The 16,861-nt window shown below is 43.0% G+C and overlaps 1 protein-coding gene and 1 pseudogene across 2 annotated transcripts in view; one reads left to right on the forward strand and one right to left on the reverse strand.

The window, feature by feature from the left end:
- The window catches only part of LOC308620770 (centrosomal protein of 78 kDa-like), a 1,829,729-nt pseudogene that overhangs the window by 1,010,469 nt on the left and 802,399 nt on the right, over positions 1–16,861 (forward strand). The gene's annotated exons all lie outside the window — the stretch shown is intronic.
- Positions 1–16,861, reverse strand: part of LOC308620097 (forkhead-associated domain-containing protein 1-like) — a gene marked incomplete at its 3' end in the record, with an annotated part of 105,821 nt that overhangs the window by 49,865 nt on the left and 39,095 nt on the right. The window contains 1 exon segment of the mRNA XM_081239426.1: positions 11,554–11,663. Within this exon segment, the coding sequence (XP_081095552.1) occupies positions 11,554–11,663 (110 nt within the window).

The raw sequence follows: 16,861 nt of genomic DNA on the forward strand, positions 1-16,861 counted from the left end.
AATGCCCTGCAGGCAGTAGAATAGTTAAGAAACTAAAATGTCAGTGGATGAAACTCGATTTGAGTTCAAACCGATGGAGCCTCTGGTTCATATATGCCTTGCTATAAAAATATTCTTCTTCAGTTATAAGTGAAGCTCCAGGGGTAGGGGCGGCAACAGCATGATGCATCAGTGTAATTATTTCTAGATAATATCTTTGTAAAAAAACATTTTTCCCCCAGATATCGGCAGCCACTTTAAATAATACTCAAATTGGGACCGGCTGATATTCAAAGATACGTGGAAATTATATAATATTCTATGTCAAATATATTTCAATTATTTAAAAAAAGGTATGTGGGGAATTGCCTGGCAGTCCAGTGGTTAGGACTCTGTGCTTCCACTGCTGGAGGCCTGGGTTTGATCTCTGGTCAGGGAACTAAGATCCTGCAAGCCGCGTGGTACGGCCAAAAAAAAAAAAAAGGTATGTGGGAATAATTCAGCCTCATCCATGTACCTGAAAAAGACATGTCATTTTCTCAGGAAAGCTCTGAAATGGGAGAATAACTGAAAGGAATATTTCAGCAAAATTGGGTTCAGTTCAAGAAAAAGGTGCTCATTAATGTGTCAGCTACATGTCAAGGTAGCTGTTTGCACTAATAATCCCTACAGGACCTGTTACTTTCATTGTTTTTTCAAAACCAGGTTTGAAGGAGAGTCATTAGTTCCTTTAAATATTAGAGCATGTATTTGTTGACTTGTTTATTCTGTCTCCCTCACTAGAGCATAACAGGGGGAAGGATCATGTCTGTCTTGTTCTCTGCTGAATTCTCAGAGCCTGGAAGAGGGCATGGCACGGGATAGGCCCCCCAAAATATTTCTTTGGATTAATGGACGGATGGATGGATGGATGAATAAAGAACAAACAAACAGCCACAGTCCTAACAGAGTTCTAGAAGGTTACTGGGCCCAACCTTTGCCTTCATGGAGCCTACAGTATCCTGCTAGAATCTCCTAGGTTCACCATACACAATCTGTGCCCTTTCTAGAGCACCATTTCTAGGACTGAAACTGTGTACCTAGAATCGGTTACAGAGGGAAAGACAGCAAACAGAGAACAAGAGAACAAAGGCCCCCAAGCACTGACTACGGTTTTTTTTTTTCTATCTCTTTTTTTAAAATGTTTATTTATTTATTTATATTTTTCTTATTAGTCACCCATTTTATACACATCAGTGTATACATGTAAATCCCAATCTCTCAATTCATCATACCACCACCCCCACCCCCTGCCGCTTTCCCCCCTTGGTGTCCATACGTTTGTTCTCTACATGTGTGTCTCCATTTCTGCTCTGCAAACTGGTTCATCTTTACCATTTTTCTAGGTTCCACATATATGTGTTAATATATGATATTTGTTCTTCTCTTTCTGACTTACTTCACTCTGTATGGCAGTCTCTAGATGCATCCACGTCTCTACAAATGACCCAATTTTGTTCCTTTTCATGGCTGAGTAATATTCCATTGTATATATGTACCACTTCCTCTTTAACCATTCGTCCGTCGATGGGCATTTAGGTTGCTTCCATGATCTGGCTATTGTAAATAGTACTGCAATGAACATTGGGGTGCATGTGGCTTTTTGAATTATGGTTTTCTCTGGGTATATGCCCAGTAGTGGGATTGCTGGGTCCTATGGTAATTCTATTTTTAGTTTTTTAAGGAACCTCCATACTGTTCTCCATAGTGGCTGTATCAATTTATATTCCCACCAACAGTGCAAGAGGGTCCCCTTTCCTCCACACCTTCTCCAGCATTTGTTGTTTGTAGATTTTCTGATGATGCCCATTCTAACTGGTGTGAGCTGATACCTCATTGTAGTTTTGATTTGCATTTCTCTAATAATTAATGATGTTGAGCAGCTTTTCATGTGCTTCTTGGCTAGCGGTATATCTTCTTTGGAGAAATGTCTATTTAGGTTTTCTGCCCATTTTTGGATTGGGTTGTTTGTTTTTTAATATTTAGCTGCATGAGCTCTTTATATATTTTGGAAATTAATCATTTGTCAGTTGTTTCTTTGCAAATATTTTCCCCCATTCTGAGGGTTGTCTTTTCATCCTGTTTATGGTTTCATTTGCTGTGCAAAAGCTTTGAAGTTTCATTAGGTCCCATTTCTTTATTTTTGTATTTATTTCCATTACTCTAGGAAGTGGATCAAAAAATATCTAGCTGTGATTTATGTCAAAGAGTGTTCTTCCTATGTTTTCCTCTAAGAATTTTAGAGTGTCTGGTCTTACATTTAGGTCTCTAATCCATTTTGAGATTATTTTTGTGTATGGCGTTAGGGAGTGTTCTAATTTCATTCTTTTACATGTAGCTGTCCAGTTTTCCCAGCACCACTTATTGAAGAGACTGTCTTTTCTCCATGGTATATCTTTGCCTCCTTTGTCATAGGTAAGTTGAGCATAGGTGCGTGGGTTTATCTCTGGGCTTTCTATCCTGTTCCATTGACCTATATTTCTGTTTTTGTGCCAGTACCATATTGTCTTGATTACTGTGGCTTTGTAGTATAGGCTGAAGTTAGGGAGTCTGATTCCTCCAGCTCCATTTTTTTCCCTCAAGACTGCTTTGGCTATTCGGGGTCTTTTGTGTCTCCACACAAATTTTAAGCTTTTCGGTTCTAGTTCTCTAAAAAATGCCATTGGTAATTTGATAGGGATTGCATTGAATCTATAGATTGCTTTGGGTAGTAGAGTCATTTTCACAATATTGATGCTTCCAATCCAAGAACATGGTATATCTCTTCATCTGTTGCTATCATCTTTAATTTCTTTCATCAGTGTCTTACAGTTTTCTGCATACAGGTCTCCCTAGGTAGAGACCTACCTCTCCCTAGGTAGGTTTATTCCTAGGTATTTTATTATTTTGTTGCAGTGGTACATGGGAGTGTTTCCTTAATTTCTCTTTCGGATTTTTCATCATTAGTGTATAGGAATGCAAGAGATTTCTGTGCATTCATTTTGTGTCCTGCAACTTTACCAAGTTCATTGATTAGCTCTAGCAGTTTTCTCGTGGCATCTTTAGGATTCTCTCTGTAGAGTATCCTGTCATCTGCAAACAGTGACAGTTTTACTTCTTCTTTTTCAATTTGGATTCCTTTTATTGCTTTTTCTTCACTGATTGCTGTGGCTAGGACTTCCAAAACTATGTTGAAGAATAGTAGTGAGAGTGGACATCATTGTCTTGTTCCTGATCTTAGAGGAAATGTTTTCAGTTTTTCACCATTGAGAATGATGTTTGCTGTGGCTTTGTCATATATGGCCTTTACTATGGTGAAGTAGGTTCCCTCTATGCCCACTTTCTGGAGAGTTTTTATCATAAATCAGAGTTGAATTTTGTCAAAAGCTTTTTCTGCATCCATTGAGATGATCATATGGTTTTTCTTTTTCAATTTGTTAATATGATGTATCACATTGATTGATTTGCATATATTGAAGAATCCTTGCCTCTCTGGGGTAAATCCCACTTGATCATGGTGTATGATCCTTTTCATGTGTTGCTGGATTCTGTTTGCTAGTATTTTGTCGAGGATTTTTGCATCTATATTCATCAGTGATATTGGTCTGTAATTTTCTGTTTTTGTAGTGTCTTTGTCTGGTTTTGGTATCAGGGTGATGGTGGCCTCAGAGAATGAGTTTGGGAGTGTTCCTTCCTCTGCAATTTTTTGGAAGAGTTTGAGAAGGATGGGTGTTAGCTCGTCTCTAAATGTTTGATAGAATTCACCTGTGAAGCCTTCTGGTCCTGGACTTCTGTTTGTTGGAAGATTTTTAATCATAGTTTCAACTTCATTAGTTGTGATTGGTCTGTTCATATTTTCTATTTCTTTCTGCTTCAGTCTTGAAAGGTTATAACTTTCTAAGAATTTGTTCATGTCTTCCAGGTTGTCCATTTTATTGGCATAGTGTTGTTTGTAGTTGTCTCTTAGGATGCTTTGTATTTCTGCGTTGTCTGTTGTAACTTCTTTTTCCTTTCTAATTTTATTGATTTGAGTCCTCTCCCTCTTTTTCTTGATGAGTCTGGCTAATGGTTTATCAATTTTGTTTAACTTCTCAAAGAACCAGCTTTTAGTTTTATTGATCTTTGCTATTGTTTTCTTTGTTTCTATTTCATTTATTTCTACTCTGGTCTTTATGATTTCTTTCCTTCTGCTAACTTTGGGTTTTCTTTGTTCTTCTTTCTCTAGTTCCTTTAGGTGTAACGTTAGATTGTTTATTTGAGATTTTTCTTGTTTCTTGAGGTGGGCTTGTATAGCTATAAACTTCCCTCTTAGAACTATGGGATGCTTTTGCTGCATCCCATAGGTTTTGGATCGTCGTGTTTTCATTGTCATTTGTCTCTAGGTATTTTTTGATTTCCTCTTTGATTTCTTCAGTGATCTCTTGGTTATTTAGTAACGTACTGTTTAGCCTCCATGTGTTTGTGTTTTTTACAGGTTTTTCCCTGTAATTCATTTCTAATCTCATAGCATTGTGGTCAGAAAAGATGCTTGATATGATTTTAATTTTCTTAAATTTACTGAGGCTTGATTTGTGACCCAAGATGTGATCTATCCTGGAAAATGTTCCGTGCGCACTTGAGAAGAAAGTGCAATCTGCTGTTTTTGGATGGAATGTCCTACAAATATCAATTAAATCTATCTGGTCTATTGTGTCATTTAAAGCTTGTGTTTCCTTATTAATTTTCTCTTTGGATGATCTCTCCATTGGTGTAAGTGAGGTGTTCAAGTCCCCCACTATTATTGTGTTACTGTTGATTTCCTCTTTTAGAGCTGTTAGCGATTGCCTTATGTATTGAGGTGCTCCTATGCTGGGTGCATATATATTTATAATTGTTATATCTTCTTCTTGGATTGATCCCTTGATCATTACGTAGTGTCCTTCCTTGTCTCTTGTAACATTCTTTATTTTAAAGTGTATTTTACCTGATATGAGTATTGCTACTCCAGCTTTCCTTTGATTTCCATTTGCATGGAATATCTTTTTCCATCCCCTCACTTTCAGTCTGTATGTGTCCCTAGGTCTGAAGTGGGTCTCCTGTAGACAGCATATAGATGGGTCTTGTTTTTGTATCCATTCAGCAACCCTGTGTCTTTTGGTTGGAGCACTTAATCCATTCGCGTTTAAGGTAATTATCGATATGTGTGTTCCTATGACCATTTTCTTAATTGTTTTGGGTTTGTTTTTGTAGGTCCTTTTCTTCTCTTGTGTTTCCCACTTAGAGAAGTTCCTTTAACATTTGTTGTAGAGCTGCTTTGGTGGTGCTGAATTCTCTTTGCTTTTGCTTGTCTGTCAAGCTTTTGATTTCTCCATTGAATCTCAATGAGAACCTTGCTGGGTAGAGTAATCTTGGTTGTAGGTTCTTCCCTTTCATCACTTTAAGTATATCATGCCACTCCCTTCTGGCTTGTAGAGTTTCTGCTGAGAAATCAGCTGTTAACCTTCTGGGAGTTCCCTCGTATGTTATTTGTCATTTTTCCCTTGCTGCTGTCAATAATTTTTCTTTAATTCTTGCCAAGTTGATTACTATGTGTCTCGGTGTGTTTCTCCTTGGGTTTCTCCTGTATGGGACTCTCTCTGCTTCCTGGACTTGGGTGGCTATTTCCTTTCTGATATTAGGGAAGTTTTTGACTATAATCTCTTCAATATCTTCTCGGGTCCTTTCTCTCTCTCTTCTCCTTCTGGGACCCGTATAATGTGAACGTTGTTGTGTTTAATGTTGTCCCAGAGTTCTCTTAAGCTGTCTTCATTTCTTTTCATTCTTTTTTCTTTATTCTGTTCCGCAGCAGTGAATTCCACCATTCTGTCTTCCAGGTCACTTATCCGTTCTTTTGCCTCAGTTATTCTATTGATTCCTTCTAGTGTGTTGTTTTTTTGTTGTTGTTGTTATTGTATTGTCCATCTCTGTTTGTTTGTTCTTGAATTCTTCTAGATCTCTGTTAAACGTTTCTTGCATCTTCTCGATCTTTGCCTCCATTCTTTTTCTGAGGTCCAGGATCATCTTCACTATCATTATTCTGAATTCTTTTTCTGGAAGGTTGCCTATCTCCATTACATTTAGTTGTTTTTCTGGGGTTTTATCTTGTTCCTTCATCTGCTACATAGCCCTCTGCCTTTTCATCTTGTCTGTCTTTCTGTGAATACGGTTTTTGTTCCACAGGCTGCACGCTTGTAGTTCTTCTTGCTGCTGCTCTCTGCCCTCTGGTGGATGAGGCTATCTAAGAGGCTTGTGGAAGTTTCCTGATGGGAGGGACTGGTGGTGGGTAGAGCTGGCTGTGGCATTGGTAGGCAGAGCTCAGTAAAACTTTAATCTGCTTGTCTGCTGATGGGTGGGTCTGGGTTCCCTCCCTGTTAGTTGTTTGGCCTGAAGTGACCCAACACTGGAGCCTACCCAGGCTCTTTGGTGGAGCTAATGGCAGACTCTGGGAGGGCTCATGCCAAGGAATACTTCCCAGAACTTCTGCTGCCAGTGTCCTTGTCCCTTGGTGAGCCACAGCTGTCCCCTGCCTCTGCAGGAGACCCACCAACACTAGCAGGTAGATCTGGTTCAGTCTCCTATGGGGGTCACTGCTCTTTCCCCTGGGTCCCAATGCACACACTACTTTGTGTGTGCCCTCCAAGAGTGGAATCTCTCTTTCCCCCAGTCCTGCCAAAGTCCTGCAATCAAATCCCACTAGCCTTCAAAGTCTGAGTCTCTAGGAATTCCTCCTCCCATTGCTGGACCCCCAGGTTGGGAAGCCCGACGAGGGGCTCAGAACCTTCACTCCAGTGGGTGGACTTCTGTGGTATAAGCGTTCTCCAGTTTGTGAGTCACCCACTCAGCAGTGATGGGATTTGATTTTATTGGGATTGTGCCCCTCCTACTGTCTCAGTGCGCCTTCTCCTTTGTCTTTGCATGTGGGGTATCTTTTTTGGTGAGTTCCAGTGTCTTCCTGTCCAAGATTGTTCAGCAGTTAGTTGTGATTCCAGTGTTCTCGAAAGAGGGAGTGAGAGCATGTCCTTCTACTCCGCCATGTTGAACCAAATCTGACTACGGTTTTAAGCAGAATTATGCACTGAGGCCAAAATTCATCAATGACCAATTGCTTTTTTATCAACTTTGTTGAGATATAATTTATGTACAAGATCAGTGGCCAATTTTAAAGTAGTTCTTTAAAACTTAAAAAAATTTTTTTTTTCTTTTGGATTTAGTTTCAGGAGGAAGGAAGTTGACTGGTAAATCCAGACATTCTGGGTGGAGATTTTTTGGTGAAATTCCCTATAAATGAACCAGCAGCTGCCTTCAGGGTGTGATAAAGGCCTCAGTGTTTGGAACACTGTGGGGTTCCTCCTCCCCACCTCCAGCTCTTTCTGGCTGGGTCCGGGTGGGTGTGAGAAGTGGTCACTGAAGCAACAGGAGTTGGGTGGAAATGCAAAGTGGGTGTGAAAGCATGAGGTGTACAAGGTGGCAGAGCTGAGCCCAAGTCACATCACTGCCTCTCACTTGCTGTGCAAGCTGTAACAAGCTCCTGGGCATCTCTGAGCGTGCCTCAGTCTCCTCATCTGTAGAATGGCAAGTGTCAGAAGACTGAGGTTTAACTAGCTAATGAGGGGACTTCCCTCATGGTGCAGTGGTTAAGAATCCCCCTGCCAATGCAGGGGACAGGAGTTCGAGCCCTGGTCCAGGAAGATCCCACATGCTGTGGAGAAACTATGCCCGTGGGCCACAACTACTGAGCCTGCACTCTAGAGTCCGCGAGCCACAGCTACTGAAGCCCTCATGCTGCAACTACTGAAGCCCACGTGCCTAGAGCCCATGGTCTGCAGCAAGAGAAGCCACTGCAATGAGAAGCCCATGCACCACAGTGAAGAGTAGACCCTGCTCACTGCAACTAGAGAAAGCCCGTGCACAGCAACGAAGACCCAATGCAGCCATAAATAAATAAATTAAATAAATAAATTAAATAAATAAATAAATAAGCTAATGCACCCAAAGCACCTGCACCGGGGCCTGAACATGGTAGGCACTTAATCAAATCTAATATTGTTCTTACAAGGCTAGAAACTTGCCAACCCTGCACTCCCTGGAACTGTACTCCTCACCATGCTGTGCTGACTGCCCATTTCTAACTACCCGGGTGGTTCCCCCCAGGCTCTACCTGAGAGCTGTCACCCTGTGTTGTGACCCCAAGGCCCCGACCCACTTGTCTCTGAGCCCTACCTGGTTTTTCAAGCTCTGGATCTCTCTCTGTTGGGCATCGTCCTCTTCATGCAGAACCTGAAACTTGGGCGGGATCACCCTCTCCTTCTGCCTGGAGGCAGCTGTTTCCAACAGCTTCTGGCTCAGGTTGGCCACTTGGTTCTGCAGGCTTGCTATCACGGTGTCTTTGTATTTAGATTCAAGTTCAAAATCGGAGAGACGGCTGACTTCTTTTCCCAGCAGCCAAATTATTTCATCCTGGGTGGAGGCCAGATGGGAAATTTACTAGGTGTGGGTCTGGGTGTAAGGCTGAGCCCATTTAAAGAAAGACAGGAAAAATATGGTATCATTCTTTGGGAAGGTGAGGGCAGGCAGGGAGGGAAAAAGCAGACTTTCAAGGCTATCTCTGTCACTTGGAAAATCTCATAGAGACAAGAATTGGGTTAAAATGAGGTAATTGTATATAGACCCCTGTAATGGATGTCTATACCTCACAGGTACGGAAACTTTCCTTTCCCCGAGAATTAGACTTTCATATTAAGAACAACCATCCCACTTGGGAACTTTTGTTGCTAGAAAGTTTACTTAGAGTGTTTTCATTTATAATATTCAGCCTAGCACACTGGGGACCTAAAAAGGTAGTTAGGAAAACAACATTCTGTTTGACCACATTCTGCCTATAATGAGGGTTATTTGTTTTAACTTAAAACATTCTGAACTATTTGTTTTCCCTTTCCTCTCTTCTAATATTTCCTGCCTCTTTTGGCTATTCATGTATGAATTTTTTCCAGGTAACTCAATCTGGAAAGTAAATGAGACAGGAATACTGATTTATTTGCATGGGCTCATGTAAACTTTTGGCTGGAAAAACAAAATTGCTGGTAGACTGTACCCACAGGTATAATTCACCCTGTCCTCCATCTCTCCAGTGAAAAAGCTCTGCAGCCAAAGAATTGGTTAGGTTTTCCAAAAAAGGAAAAAAAATTTCCCCCAAACTTTTCACCAGACGTTATCAATAAAATGTCAGAAAAACTGAAGAAGAAGAAGAAGAAGAAGAAGAAATTCCCCAGAGGCCTTTTCCAAAGCAGTCACGGGAGGAGGTAAACGGGCAATTTCTGGGCCAGCTCATTCCCAGGAGAGCCGTGCAGTCAGCCTCACGACCTGCTAGCTCCGTGACCTGGGGAAGGACAGGGTCTCGCTCATGAGAAAGCCTGTCTGACATTGCCAGCTGCTGCCAGGGGCCTTCCTTTGGGTCCTTGTGAAAGTTGGTGGCAAAACTTCAAGAGAGAGCATCAGACATATTCCCTACTCCTGGGCAGTTTCCCCTGTTTCACCCTGTTATGATCAGCCAGGTGCTTATTCATTTTTCATGCAACAAACATTCATCGGGCAGCAACTAAGTGCCAGGCCCCGTGCCAGTGCTGGAATATAAGAAGTTTGCAGAGGGCAGTGGACAGCTGTGGGTTCTGCTTTCCTGCTGAGGGTCCCCTTGCCCTTCTTGGAGGGAGTGTTCCTCCTTCCATTTGGTCTGGGTAGGACTGTCAGTCATGTGCCCTGCTCCTTCCTGTCCCACCTCCCCATGTGCATGTGGCCCAAGCTGGTCAATCAGAGATTTCACACATCGATTACAGAGGGAGAGGATCTTGCCTTCTTTTGGATCATGTAGGCTTGTTTGCCTGAGTTTGTCTTTTCTAACACACAAAGCCAGCCTTATGAAGAAAGCCAGACACTGAGGGAAACAGAGGGGAGAAGTTGGTAGTGGGGAGGTGTTCTGATGACATTATTCAAGCTCCTGGATCTAGCCATACCTGAAGCTAGTGGCCCTTTAAATTTTCCAATAAGATGAGCTAATCAATGCTCCCCCTCAAGCTAATTTGTTTATTGTCACTTGAAGGAGTCCTGGCAAGTCAGGGTATAAACCACTTATCAAGAGAAAGAATTATTTCTATTATAAATAGAAAAAATGATAAATGGCTTATAAAAATTTTCTATAAATAGAAAAAATTATAGTGGTTGCACTATATTTCCAAGTTAAAATTGAGGCAGGTTGAAAAATGGCTACAAATACTTTGCAGTTTTGCCATCCAGTCTATTTCCCCACCCTCTAGTCTGGGCTGGCCCCGTGACTAGCTTTAACCAACGGAATGGAGTGGAAGTGATGCTGCATGATCTCCAGGCAAGTTCTTACAGACTGTGCAGCTTCTGCTCTGGCCCCCTGGGAACCCCGAGACCACCGTGCTGTGATGAAAAGCCACATGCACAAAGGGGCGCACCAGTCCAGGCGTCCTGGCTGAGGCCCTAGATGTGGGAAGGAGGCCAATGGAGACCGACCACCAGCCTGGCCAAGCCAGCGGCTTACTGAGGCCGCATGAGTGAGGCCAGGGGACACGAGCAAAGGAACCTTCCAGGTCAACCCATAGATTCTGGGGAATAATGAATTGCTGTTTGAAGCCGCTAAGTTTTGGGATGGCTTGTTACACAGCGATAAATACAGAATCTGAGCGTGGCTTCTCGCCTTTCTGCAACATTTTTCAGAGTCTGGTCCCAGGATGCCTGGGATGGAACCCCCTGCCTCCTGAAGGTTTGGATTTCCGTGTCTGACAAGAACCCCAGGTAGGTCTGCTCCTCACAAACTCTGAGAATTGCTGCAGGAGCAGGCCCTGGCCCTGCGAGATATTATAGACTCCTTCTTTTAGAGTAACTTTCGAGGCGTGTCTAAGTGGGGAGAAATTGACCTGGGCCCTTCCCAGGATGGCTTGAATCCACCTGTTCTGCTCGCATCCCTGCTTTAAACCTCTCTGGTTCTTTAACGAGTCTCTCGGCCCACGCCTCCCTGACTTCAGGGCTCACGTCCTCCTGCAAGGAACGTGCTTTTGCATCACTGTTCCATCACTGAAGGTTGACCAAGTGATTACTGTGTGGGAGTTAGAAGTACCCGCTGAGAAGCTAACCAGACCTCGCTTTGAATCCTAACACTGCTCCTTGCACTGGGCAGCCTTGAACACATTACTGAACCTCTCTGAGATTCAGTTTCCTCATCTGCAAAGTGAGGGTGATGCAATCTTTTTTGAAGATGGTGAAGATTAACGAGCTAATAAATGTCAAGTGTACAGGACATGGCCCAGCACAGAGTAGGTGCTCAGTACCTTGTAGTTGTAGATGTTATTTGGGATAAAGTGAGCAGTGGCCAAACCTGGCTGAATGTCTTGGGAGGAAGAGGTGGTTTCTTGGAAGTAGGAAAAAGGGACAGTCCTTGAGACACAGAGAACAAGAGGCAGTGGCAATCTCTCCATGGTCCCTCTTGCTGCTGTAGCTCTGTGCTTCCCCAAGACCCCTCACCTTATCGTGCTGGGACAGGTCCTGGTCCACAAAAATTTCTCTGTAGGGCCCTGTCCCAGGACTTTCCTCGGCCACTGATTGTTCCGACAGTTCCGCCGCGTTGGTCCACACTAACACACAAGGTCAACAGAGAAGGCAGAGGAGACAGTGAGTTTCCCCAAAGTCTTAAAGAATATTTTCAGATTAACCTTCACATTCATGAGACTTATGCACTGAAAGCATTACAGGAGGACTGGAAAGGGTAAGAGCTGCCTCATTTCTCTTCCCCAGCGTTAACTGCACTGATGCACTGTGGTGTGTCTCTTTCCAGACTTTTTTCTATGCTGCATAAGAGCTGAGGACCTTGGGCAAGTCATTTGCTCTCTCTAAGCCTTCGTTTCCACATACATAATTCAGGATCCCTGATAGTCTCTGTTATAAAGGGCTATCTGGAGATTAAATAGAATAATGATATAGAGCAGGGCTTGGCAAACTATGGCCCTGCGGCCAAATCTGGCCTTCTGCCTATGTTTGTAAATAAAGTTTTATTGCAACACAGCTACAGTGATTCATTTACATATTATTTATGGCTGCTTCCCAGCTACAAAGGCAGAGCTGAGTAGTTGCAGCAGAGACCATGTGACCCACAAGTACTACAGTATTTACTCTCTGGCTCTTTACAGGAGAAGTTTGCTGACCCCTCAAGTAGAGCATTTAGCCCTAAACATTAGCTATGTTTGTTTTATTGCAGCCATATCTTTTCAAGAAACAAAAATGCATTTACATGATAGAGATTCTTATCCAGCTTACTTTTCAGCTAACAATATCAAAAACATCTTCCCATGTCAGTATTTGAGGCTGTACTTGGTTCTTTTCCAGGGTAGCATTGGGGTCCATTGTACAAGTGTGCCAAACGTGTTTAACTAGGATCCACTTGAGAGACATTTAAGCTTTCCTATATTTTTTCTTATTTACCCCAGTATTACAAGGCCTGTTTATATGACTTTCAGGGATTATGGCATTGTGTTTGGGGGCCCCACTCTGTATCACATCAGACATCTCGCAATTCACTCACATCAACACTGAATACATTTCTTTTTATTGGTGTAGAAACGTTTGTCAAGATTTCTATAATTCTACGTGTGAGATCACTTGGGCCCAAGCAGCATATTTTAAATTTCCAAGTGACTATGGTTTCTGGACAGTCACTGCACATTCTTATCTTCCTGTGAAGTGAGAAGCTGAACAAATTGTTTTCAGTGGTGATGGAACTTTCATGAGTCTTAACATCAATGATGGATGAAGCACTCACTGTCATGTTTGTGGACATTCATCATCTATTCATTTTGCTTCTGCCTTTTTTATTTATGCATTTTAGAGTCAAAGATTCCTGCCCCCCAGCCAGGTCTCAAACCTGTTTGTGGACCCCAGAACCTCTAGTGAACATAGCTGATGGCCTGTGGTGCCCGGAGAATGCACAGCCTTGCGTGTTGAATGAGCAGCCCTGGCCACAGTGGTTCCTGGGGCGCGAGGAACACAAGGGCCTGGAACTTCAGCAGCTGCCCATTTTCTCTCCCTCCACCTCCCCAACTAGGTCCATGATTAGAAAACTTTTATTTGAAGCTCACTGCCCCCATCTGACTCTCTTGGATCCTGAGCAGCTAAGTCCTAACTGACTATAGCAGCAGTGCCTGATAGAGAAATGATGGGAGCTACAGAATGCAGTTTTCAACTTTCTAGTAGTTGCATTAAAAAGGTAAAAAGAAGAGATGAATTTTTTAATGATCAATTTGATTTAACCCAATACATTAAAAAAACATCATTTCAACACGTAATCGACAAAAAATATGGAGATATTTTATATTCTTTTTCTTCGAGGCATGAAGCCTTTGAAATCTGGGGTTTATTTTACACTGATTGTGTATCTCAATTTGGAAACTGAATTTTCAGGAGGAAGACTTGATCTGTTTTCAGATTCCTCAAGAAATCGTCTCCCACTGGAGGAAGGTACTGCCTGGCCTGTGTCCCCAGGGAGGGCCACGGGGTCTGACCCTAAATGGGCCCCTGTCCAGTCTCAGCTTAGAGTTCTGGCATCTGATGCCATCTCTAGGGGTGACTCCGGCTGCCTCTGCGACCCTGTTGTGGCTGTCTTGAGGGACCCTTCCCCGCAAGATGATGGCCGGAGGGGGGACTTCATAAAACTTACAGAACAGGCTGATCGATGGGGTCCCTTTATTAGGGAAGGTGTGTTTACCGAAAGTCTTTGTGGGGCTAGAATTTGCTCTGAGACTTGCTTTCCTTACACCCAGGCAGGGAGGTGCTGGAGCAGTTACCCCTCACCTGCCCCAAACTTCTTTACCGGCTACTGTTATTTATCAGAAAGAACCTAAGGGCCATGTATGACCAAACCGGCTTAACTCTAGATGCTGGATCCTTCGGAGGTCCCAGTGGGGAGAAGCCCCAGGTAGGGTCGGGAGGGCTGGGGCGGTGGGACGGCGGATATGGGGACGCAGGCACTTTAAGAATTTTCGGGCATGAGCTGTTGGCCAAAGGGCAGGGAAGTTACTTTAATATTTTAACAACCCCCAGCTGTCCTGGTGCGCTCCAATAATCACCAGTCTGCAGCAGGGGCAGTATGTGTGCACCTTAACTGTGTCTTTCAGACATTGTAAGTTGTAAATAAAAGTTAAATAACAATCATGGTTAGGTAATAACTTAATTTTTAAATTTTAATATTTAAAATTTAAATATTAAAATTATTAAAATATTAAAATTTAAATATTAAAATATTAAATATTTTAATATTTACTGAATGTTCGCTATGCACCTGGCGCTGTGCTCAGCACTTACACGCAGGATACGATTTCGTCTTCATAACAACCCAGTGAGATAGGCATTATTATTCCCATCTCCATTTTATACGTGAGAGGTATGAGGCACAGAGAGGTCAAGTCATCTGCTCAAGGACACACAGCTGGTAAGTGGTAGAGTCAAGGGATGAACCTAAGTTTGTTGGATTCAAAGCCTATGCTTTTAACCACTATGCAGTCAATGTATTGAAGTGGGAAGATGTTTATGATATATTATTGAATTTTAAAAATCAGGTAGGGAATTCCTTGGCAGTCCAGTGGTTAGGATTCTGTGCTTCCACTGCAGGGGGCACAGGTTCCATCCCTGGCTGGGGAACAAAGATCCCGCAAGCTGAGCGGCACGGCCAAAAAAAGAAAAAAAATGAAGGTTACCTATGTTAGGTTCATATGATCCCATTATTGGGAAAAAAAATATATATATATATATGAATCAAGATGCTATTTTAATAAGTCACTCCACATATTTTCTTTTCTCAGTAATTCTTCCCCACCTCCCATGAGCTCTTGCCATTAAGATTTGGCCTTGGAGCTGACGTTTTATTGCCTTGTGGTAAAGGAAGGATGAGTATTAACTAAAACAGGGTGATTTTTCCCCCAGGCAAAATGACATTTTGATTTTTGACAATGTCTGGAGACATTTTTGAGTACCACAGTTAGGGCGGTTGGTGGTGGTGGTGTTGCTACTGGTATCTCTGGTGGGTAGGAGTCAGGGATGCTGCTAAACTTTCTACAGTGGACAGGACAGATCCTACAACAAGGAGTTATCCGGCCGCACATGTCACTGTGCCAAGATTGAGAAACCCTGACCTGATCTGCAGTAAATAAATCCTTGGCTTTGGGTTTTCAAATAGAATTTTTCAAGTCTAAAGCAAGGTGACAGTCTAACAGTAAACCAATTTAATTGGAAGAGCCCAGCTTTGCCAAGAGAGGAAAGAGCTTTCTCGGAACCCTTAAAAAGAGGTGTTTTCTGTCAAGAGACAGCATGGAGGACTGGAGCACAGAGTTTTCTCTAAAGCGTGGAGTAGAGAGGCCCAGACAGAAAGGAACTCCCCATGACACGGGAAGATGAAAGTCCTTTTCTGAGGATGGGGAGTGTGTCAGGGGAACGAGGGCAAACGTTTGGAAACATGAGACCTGGCTGAGAGGCTGAGGAGATAGAGCCCAGGTAGATGTGAGGGAATCTAAGCCATACGAATCATCCTTCATTTCTCCAGGGGGGATGCAAGTCTTTTAGAGAAGCCCCAAGTTCAACATGGCACTGGAGAAACCGGTGATTACAGTGGAAAAATTTAAATGGCGGAGTGAAAAAAAGAAAAGAAACAGCCTATGTGCCATGTGTCCAAAGGACGCATTAAAAAAACAACCCCCAAAACCCTGTATATATGTTCATAAAACAGAACATGATCCATACAACAAAATGAATGAATCTCAGAAATACAATGCTGAGTGAAAAAAGCCCTCCACAAAGGAACATGTACTACATGGTTCTGTGTACTTGAGATTCTAGAACAGGAATATCTAATCCATAGCGGGAAGAGAATTCAGAAGAGTGGGTGCCTCTGGGGCCTGGGGCTGGGAATTGACTGGGCAGGGACATGAGGGAACTTTCTGGGGTGATGGTAATGTTCTATATCTTGATAGGAGTTTGGGTTACATAGGTGTACACGACCGTCAAAACTCAATGAGCACACTCAAGATCTACACCTTTCATGGTGTGGTAGCCAGTCTCCAAGATGGCCCCACTGATTCTTGTCTCCTGGTATTCAGACCCTTGCATCATCCTCTCCAATACTGGATGGACTTTATATTAGTTAGCTGGGGCTGCCATAACAAAACACCATAGGAGGTCTTAACAAAAGAAATTCATTTTCTCACAGTTCTGGAGGCTGGAAGTCCAAGATCAAGGTGTGGGCAGGGTTAGGCCTCTCTCCTTGGCTTGCAGATGGCCACCTTCCTGCTGTGTCCTCACATGCCCTTTTCTCTGTGCACGTGCATCCCTGGCGTCTCTCCCTCTCTTCTTACAAGGACACCAGCCCTTGGATTAGGGCCCACCCAATCATCTATTTAAATACACTATCTCCATATATGGTCACATTCTGCGATATTGGGATTGAGGCCTCAACATATGAATTTTGGGGGAATGCAAATCAGTCCGTAACAAAGCTTCTCTATGTAACCAAGGATATTGCAGAAATGACACAGTTTGATTCCTGAGGTTAGATCCTAAAAGACATTGCAGCTTCTGCCTCACTCTCTAGGACCACTTGTCTGGAGGAGCTGGCAGCTTGAGGATGCTCAAGCAATGTATGGAGAGGTGCACTTAGTGAAGAACTGAGGCCTCTTACCAAAAGCCATGGGAGTGACCCATCCTGGAGGTGGGTCCTCCAGCCCCAGACAAGCCTCCAGAGGACCACAGCCCAGCCACCACCATGACTGCCACCTCATGGACAAGCCTGAGC

This window comes from Mesoplodon bidens (genome assembly GCF_964165515.1).
Source record: "Mesoplodon bidens genome assembly, chromosome: 7".
Lineage (NCBI taxonomy): Eukaryota > Metazoa > Chordata > Mammalia > Artiodactyla > Ziphiidae > Mesoplodon > Mesoplodon bidens.